This window comes from Lepus europaeus, chromosome 10 (assembly GCF_033115175.1).
Source record: "Lepus europaeus isolate LE1 chromosome 10, mLepTim1.pri, whole genome shotgun sequence".
Lineage (NCBI taxonomy): Eukaryota > Metazoa > Chordata > Mammalia > Lagomorpha > Leporidae > Lepus > Lepus europaeus.
The window spans coordinates 64,458,296-64,465,808 of record NC_084836.1 but is presented as its reverse complement, the minus strand read 5'-3'; the positions used below and the strand labels follow the sequence as shown (position 1 = coordinate 64,465,808).

At 52.8% G+C, this 7,513-nt stretch overlaps 1 protein-coding gene across 2 annotated transcripts; it reads right to left on the bottom strand.

The window, feature by feature from the left end:
• Positions 1 to 819: 819 nt before the first annotated feature.
• Positions 820 to 2,156, bottom strand: LOC133767675 (apolipoprotein F-like). 2 transcript variants are annotated; one of them, XM_062202108.1, is made up of 3 exons: positions 2,056 to 2,153; positions 1,931 to 1,960; positions 820 to 1,829 (listed from the first exon to the last, which is right to left on the bottom strand). In XM_062202108.1, the coding sequence occupies exon 3, from the start codon at positions 1,810 to 1,812 to the stop codon at positions 871 to 873; it is 942 nt and encodes a 313-aa protein (XP_062058092.1). In that variant the 5' UTR covers positions 1,813 to 1,829; positions 1,931 to 1,960; positions 2,056 to 2,153; the 3' UTR covers positions 820 to 870. The 2 variants fall into 2 exon arrangements, with proteins under 2 accessions (XP_062058092.1, XP_062058091.1); XM_062202107.1 differs by having other exon boundaries at positions 1,931 to 2,156.
• Positions 2,157 to 7,513: the final 5,357 nt, after the last annotated feature.

Sequence of the window (7,513 nt, the reverse complement as noted above, 5' to 3'; positions counted from 1 at the left end):
GGAACCAGCTGCGCCAGAACCACACCTACAGCTTCAGTGATTGGTCAAGACGCTCAAGTAGGTCCCACCCCGCGCCCGCGACGGGGAGGAGGCCAATGAGCGGAACAGCCGGGGACTCAAAACAGCTGATTTTCGAGAACGCTCGCCGGGGCGGGAGAACCGAAACCAACTTGAGAATTCTGGAAGCACTAAAAACTCGACCGGAAGTGGTGGAACCAGAAGTTTAACTCTTTGGGAGTGGGAGGGACACACTGAGGTAATGAATCCCAAATAATAACAATTTATTGTCGGTACCCTGATTGTCAGTTTCCACAATAAACCCCTGCAGGTGAAAATTATTCCCACCTCAGAGATTTAAAAACCGAGTTTCCGGAAAGGAGTTACTAGTCAGTGATCGCAGGCACTAACGAGAGGCGCTTGGCCTCAAAGCAGAATCCTCTGACTTCAAGCGTCCGACTTTTAATTTCCTACGTTTTGGGGCCCGCGTTGTGGCGTAGTGGGTCAAGCCGCTGTCTGAACGCCAGCCTCCTCGCTCCCTGCTAATGCCCTTAACAAAGCAGTGGAGGATGGCCCCATGGCCTGGGCCCCTGCACCCACCAGGGAGACCTGGATGAAGCTCCTGGCTCCTGGCTTTGGCCTGGTCCAGCTGCAGCTGAGATGACCGTTTGGGGAATGAACCAGTGAATGGAAGATTCTCTCTCTGTCTCTCTTCCCCCCATAACTCTGCCTTTCAAATAAACACATGAATCTTGCACTGCTTTCCTCCAAGGTAATACTTTTGAATTTGGGATTTGAACACATGCACACATGCACAACGTGTCAGAATACACAACGTGTCAGATTTATTCATTTTGTGGTTACCCCCTTCTTTTATATGACAAGATTCCCAGCCTTAGGATATGAGTCATAGCTGTTGAAAACCTCCCACTGCCCGTAGGGAGCTGGATTCAGCAATTCTGAGCCCAGAGGATCTGTGGGGGTTGTTTCCTCCAAATCACTCACATCCAAGAAGCCTCCCAAGCTCTCGGTGCCGGTCTCTGGCAGAGGAGTGTTCGCCTCTTTCTCACTGTGATAATATTGAATCAGGCTCTGAACCCCGGCCTTTAATGCAGGCTTAAGTGCAGCACTGATGGCTAGACCCATGGGCCCCCCTGACAGCCCAGCCATGGCCATGAGAAGGTCATAACCCAAATCTATGGCCCCATCCTGGCCCCATTCGTGGGCCTTGTCAGAGCAGTTATGAGCAGCATAATACAAAGCTGTGCCCAGGTTGTAGAAGGTTCCCACTCCCGGCAAGAGCCGGACAATGCTGTACACACCTTGCTCCCGCTCATTCTCACAGTTCTCGCTGGGGAGGGAGCGTCGGGCCCGCTCTGGGCCTGCCTGCTCCTGGGCTAACAGCTGCAGGGCAGAGGCCAGGGCTTCCACGGACACTCGCCTCTCTGTGGTTCTGCCTTCCTGGAGCTCTTGAAGATGGTGGATGAGGATCTGGGTGGCATTCACACCGCCCCAGTGGTGGAGCTGTTGTTGCACGGCCCACGCTTCAGCCTGGCAGCCCACATTATCCAGGGCGCTCCTTAGAGCCAGGCCTACCAGGAACTTAGGTAGAGGGGCCAAGTGGTTGAAGCCGGGCAGGGACTTGGGGAGCAGGGTCTGGCAGGACAAGGAGCCTGAGGAGGGTGACTGGGAGGATGAGGGAAGGTGCTGTGAGACATTTGTCGGCTTTGCATGGAGAGTGGCATCCACAGAGTGCAGCAAGAGGTAGCAGAGAAGCAGCTCCACTGGCACCATGACGAATCTGAGGCCCCACATGTCTGGAGCAGAGTTCTCTGCAAAGGGGAGAGACGGAAACCATGCAGACGTTTTCTGTACCGGCCGTGGTGCAAAAGGAACCCAACACTCACTCAGTGGGCTCTCATCCACCACTTACCTCCACGCTTCTGTTCTTTTCACGTGAAAAGTCAACCCCAGTGCTCCCATGTGGTCTCCCCTGTGTTCAGGTCACCAGGGGCTTCCTCTGTTTTACATCCACCCACTTATAGGGGCCCCACATTACCACACAGCCCAGTCACTGAGAATTGAGACTGCCTTGATAGGCTGGTTGCTCCCATTCTGCCCAATTCTCTGTCCCGTGAGGAAGGGGGTATTTGCTTTCCCCTGTGATCAGTAAGGAATGCAATTTCTACAAATATTTGCTCATTTCTATCAGGTGTTCAGACCTTGTCCCCTGGTCACACACTCACCGTCAGTACCTGAGACCTTGTTCTTTGGTGTCTGCTATCTGCCCCTGCCACGTTTCCACTCTAAGCTCCTGATAGAAGCCAGGGAGACTCAGAATTAGGAGCAATTTAATGTTTATGATTCTCTTATTTTTCAGTTTAAAAATTAAGTTAGCAAACTATAGCATCTGGTTGGGCACTTAGGAAGTTCAGGGAAGGTAGATGAGAAAAGGTTAAAATAACCTCCTAGCCGGCGCCGTGGCTTAACAGGCTAATCCTCCACCTTGCGGCGCCGGCACACCGGGTTCTAGTTCCGGTCGGGGCACCGATCCTGTCCCGGTTGCCCCTCTTCCAGTCCAGCTCTCTGCTGTGGCCCAGGAGTGCAGTGGAGGATGGCCCAAGTCCTTGGGCCCTGCACCCCATGGGAGACCAGGAGAAGCACCTGGCTCCTGCCATCGGAACATCGTGGTGCGCCGGCCCGCGGCGGCCATTGGAGGGTGAACCAACGGCAAAAAGGAAGACCTTTCTCTCTGTCTCCCTCTACTGTCCACTCTGCCTGTCAAAAAAAAAATAAAGAAAAAAAATAATCTCCTATGTATTGCACATGCTAAATGCACACACTATTTGATGATTTAAAGAGAAGAAAGGTGGAAGATAAGAAATAGGGGCTGGTGGGGCAGCTGCCACTTGTGATGCTGGCATCCCGTATCAGAGTGCTGGTTCCAGTCCTGGCTACTCCACTTGTGATCCAGCTCCCTGCTAATGTGCCTGGGGAAGCAGCAGATGGCCCAAGTGCCAGGGCCTCTGCCATCCTTTTGGGAGACTTGGATGCAGTTCCAGGCTCTGACTTTGGTCTGGCTTAGCCACGGCTGTGGCAACCATTTGGAGAGTGAAACAGCAGATGAAAGATCTCTCTCTCGGGGTCAGTGCTGTGGCTCAGTGGGTTAACGTCCTGGCCTGAAGCGCTAGCATCCCATATGGGACCCCTGCACCCACGTGGGAGACCTGGAAAAAGCTCCTGGCTCCTGGCTTTGGCTCGGCACAGCTCCGGCCGTTGCAGCCAATTGGGGAATGAACCATCGGATGGAAGACCTCTCTCTCTCTCTTTCTCTCTCTCTCTCTCTCTCTGCCCCTCAACCCCCTAACTGAATTTCAAATAAATAAATGAATTTTTCTTTTTATTTATTTGAAAGGCAGAATGAGACACAGAGAGCGATATCTTCCAACAAGAAGCTGGATTGGAATTGCTGAGTGGCCGGAGCTCAAACCAGGCTCTCTGATACAGGGTACAGGAATCCCAAGCGGCAGCTTAACCTGTTGTACCACAATACATTCCACCAGCCCCTATTTCTTTTTATTTTTTGAAAAAGATTTTTATTTTATTTTTTTGACAGGCAGAGTGGACAGTGAGAGAGAGAGAGAAAGGTCTTCCTTTTTGCCGTTGGTTCACCCTCCAATGGCTGCTGCGGTAGGCGCGCTGTGGCCGGCGCACCGCGCCGATCCGATGGCAGGAGCCAGGTGCTTCTCCTGGTCTCCCATGGGGTGCAGGGCCCAAGGACTTCGGCCATCCTCCACTGCACTCCCGGGCCACAGCAGAGAGCTGGCCTGGAAGAGGGGCAACCGGGACAGGATCGGTGCCCCGACCGGGACTAGAACCCGGTGTGCCGGCGCCGCAAGGTGGAGGATTAGCCTAGTGAGCCGCGGCGCCAGCCTGAAAAAGATTTATTTATTTGTTTCAAAGGCAAATCAACAGAGAGAAACAGAGAGATCTTCCATCTGCTGGTTTGCTCCTCAAATGGCCACAACAGCCAGGGCTGGGCCAGGTCAAAGTCAGGAGCCAGGAACTCCATTTGCGGCTCCCAAGTGGTGGCAGGGGCTCTAATACTTGAACCCTCTTCAGCTGCCTTCCGAGGTTGCAGGACACAATGCCAGCCCCCATAAAAAAGATTTCTAACTTTTTTTTTTTTTTTGACAGGCAGAGTGGATAGTGAGAGAGAGAGACAGAGAGAAAGGTCTTCCTTTTGCCGTTGGTTCACCCTCCAATGGCTGCTGCGGCCGGCGCATTGTGCTGATCCGAAGGCAGGAGCCAAGTGCTTCTCCTGGTCTCCCATGGGGTGCAGGGCCCAAGCACTTGGGCCATCCTCCACTGCACTCCCGGGCCATAGCAGAGAGCTGGCCTGGAAGAGGGGCAACCGGGATAGAATCTGGTGCCCCGACCGGGACTAGAACCCGGTGTGCCGGCGCCGCAAGGCGGAGGATTAGCCTGTTAAGCCATGGCGCCGGAAGATTTCTAACTTTTTAAAAAAGATGTATTTATTTCTTTGGAAGGCAGAGGGAGAGAGAGAGTTCTTCCATTTGCTGGTTCACTCCTCAAATGGCTGCAATGGCTGGAGCTGGGAAGATCTGAAGTCAGGAGCCTGCAGCTTCTTCCAGGTCTCCCAGGCAGATGCAGGGGCCCAAGCACTTAGGCCAACTTCTGCTGCTTCCCCAGGCCATAGCAGAGAGCTAGATGGAAAGTGGAGCAGATGGGACTCGAACCAGTGCCCATATGGGATGCCAGCACTGCAGGCAGCAGCTTTTATCCACTATGCTACAGCACTGGCCCCCTAACTTCTTACTTTTTTTTTTTTTTGACAGGCAGAGTGGACAGTGAGAGAGAGAGACAGAGAGAAAGGTCTTCCTTTGCCGTTGGTTCACTCTCCAATGGCTGCCACAGCCAGTGCGCTGTGGCCGGCGCACAGTGCTGATCCGAAGGCAGGAGCCAGGTGCTTCTCCTGGTCTCCCATGGGGTGCAGGGCCCAAGGACTTGGGCCATCCTCCACTGCACTCCCGGGCCACAGCAGAGAGCTGGCCTGGAAGAGGGGCAACCGGGACAGAATCCGGCACCCTGACCGGGACTAGAACCCGGTGTGCCGGCACTGCAAGGCGGAGGATTAGCCTATTGAGCCACGGCGCCAGCTAACTTTTTACTGAGTGCATGTTTGAACACCGTTCTGGGAAAGGTGCCTTGTCAGTGGCTGTGAATATTTGGAGTAGACCTGGAGAAATTCCCTGAATCATTTTTTTCCATAAGGCATTTCAGAATAGCTGTGGAACATTTGATGGATTATGTCATTATTGTTCATAAATACCGAGTTTCTTCAGCTTTTGCCTAATTCTTCAACTTGCCCCTAAGCCTCATCTGCAGTTCTAGGGGATGAAAGCAAAAGCTTTGATCTGTGATACCTATAAATAGGGGATAACTGCTCAGCAAAATCGAGTGCCGTCTAACTGGTAGACCAGCCATCCAGGTGGATAGCTGGGTGCTGGGATTTTCCAAGATTCCCTGAGGATCCCCCAGACTTCTCAGAATGATGGTTGTATTGCTGATCCCTTCTTCAGGGTGCTTTTTTTTTCTTAAAGATTTATTTATTCATTTGAAAAGCAGAGTTACACAAAGGCAGAGGCAGAGAGACAGAGAGGTCTTCCATCTAATGGTTTATTCCCCAGATGGCCGCAACGGCCAGAGCTGGGCCGATCTGGAACCAGGAGTTTCTTCTGGGTCTACCATGCAGATGCAGGGGCCCAAGGAATTGGGCCATCTTCCACTGCCTTCCCAGGGCATAGCAGAGAGCTGGATCAGAAGTGGAGCAGCTGGGACTCAAACTGACACTCATATGGGATGCTGGTACTGCAGATGGTGGCCTTGCCTGCTATGCCACAGCGCTGACCCTTATTGTGCTTTAAAAAATTATTTACTTTTATTTAGTTGAGAAAGAGAATACAGAAAGAAAGCTTCTGTCCACTAATTCAGTACCCAAATACTTGTAACAGCCAGGGTAGGGTTGGGGCAGGCAGAAGCCTGGAGCTCAGAACTCAATCCCACTCTCCCTAGTGGGTGGCAGGGACCTAAGTACTGAGCCATCGCCTGCTACTTTCTAGAGTGCACATTAGCAGGAAACTCTGTTGGGAGTGGAGGTCAAACTTGAACCCAGAACCTCCAACCTGGAATGTGGATGCATCAAGCAGTAGCATTGTAACTGCTGTGCCAAATGTCCACTCTTATTGATTTATTTGTTAGAAAGGCAGAGCAACAGAGAGAGGAGAGAAAGAGAGATCATCTGTGTGCTGATTCACTCCCTAAATGGCTGCATCAGTCAAGGTTGGACTAAGCTAAAGCCAGGAGCCAGGAATTCCATCCAGGTCTTCCACGTGGGTGGCAGGAGCCCAAGCACTTGGGTCATCTTCTGCTGCCTTCTTAGGCACACGAGCAGGAGCTGGATTGGAAGCAGAGCAGCCGGTATTCAGAACTTGAACCAGTGCTCCGGGAGCCAGCATTGTGGCATAGCAGGTAAAGCCAATACTCCAATATGGGATGCTGGTGATACAAGGGGTGGCTTAACCCACTGGACCACAACCCAGCCCTCCTCCTTGTGCTTTGACTCTGCTGGATGAGAGTCTCGGTGATGTCCTTTGCGCCCATCCTGGTGAGCTGAAGCTGCAGGTTGCGGGCTTCCGCCAGGCAGCCAGCCTCCTCCAGGGCCACCGTCAGCGCTATCTGGGACAGGTGCTCAGGCAGAGGGGCTAAGGAGGGGACCGTGTGCAGGAGATCCTGGCAGGCCCTGGGATCTGGGAGAGGATTCTGCCTGGGGAGCATGCTTGGCTGAGGCCCATTCTCTGTGACAGACGGCGGGGAGGTCAGGGCTCCATTCTGGGCATTTCTTGGAAAGGCCACCACTGGGGACAGCAGGACACAGCAGAGGAGCGGCACAGCCTGGATCATGGTGGGACGGAGAACGGCCCAGCTGGAAAGAAGCAGTACCCAGGCTGGTGAGTGGGGAGAGGCTCAGGATGGAGACACCCAGGGACGAGCCAGAGCCCGGAGGTGCCTCAGCCCTTGGACACACTCACCCTGGACACACCTTATCCTCAAATCTTAAAAATTTGCAGATCCTCACCATTTTGAGAAAGAACAGAGCTGAAGAATCAAGACAGACTAAGCATCTCCTTTGCTTTGGTATCTTTATCATGCAAAGCACTTGGTATTGCTTTAATCCCAGCTTTTCCTTTACCCCAGCCAAAATGATGAAGAAGCCAGAAAGCTAAGAGCTTCCGAAGCACGGAAAGCATCACATGTGCAAATGTTTGTGCATCTGTCCCCAGCCTGGACTTTAGCCTTCTCACATTTGCCCCATGCTGATAACTGACCTTAGCCCTGCCTCCTATTCTTGTCCTAAGGTTTTAACCCCAGGTCTGTATGTGAGGTGAGAAGGCCCCCTGGATCTCACACAAGGGAGAGGAAAGGGAACCTCTAA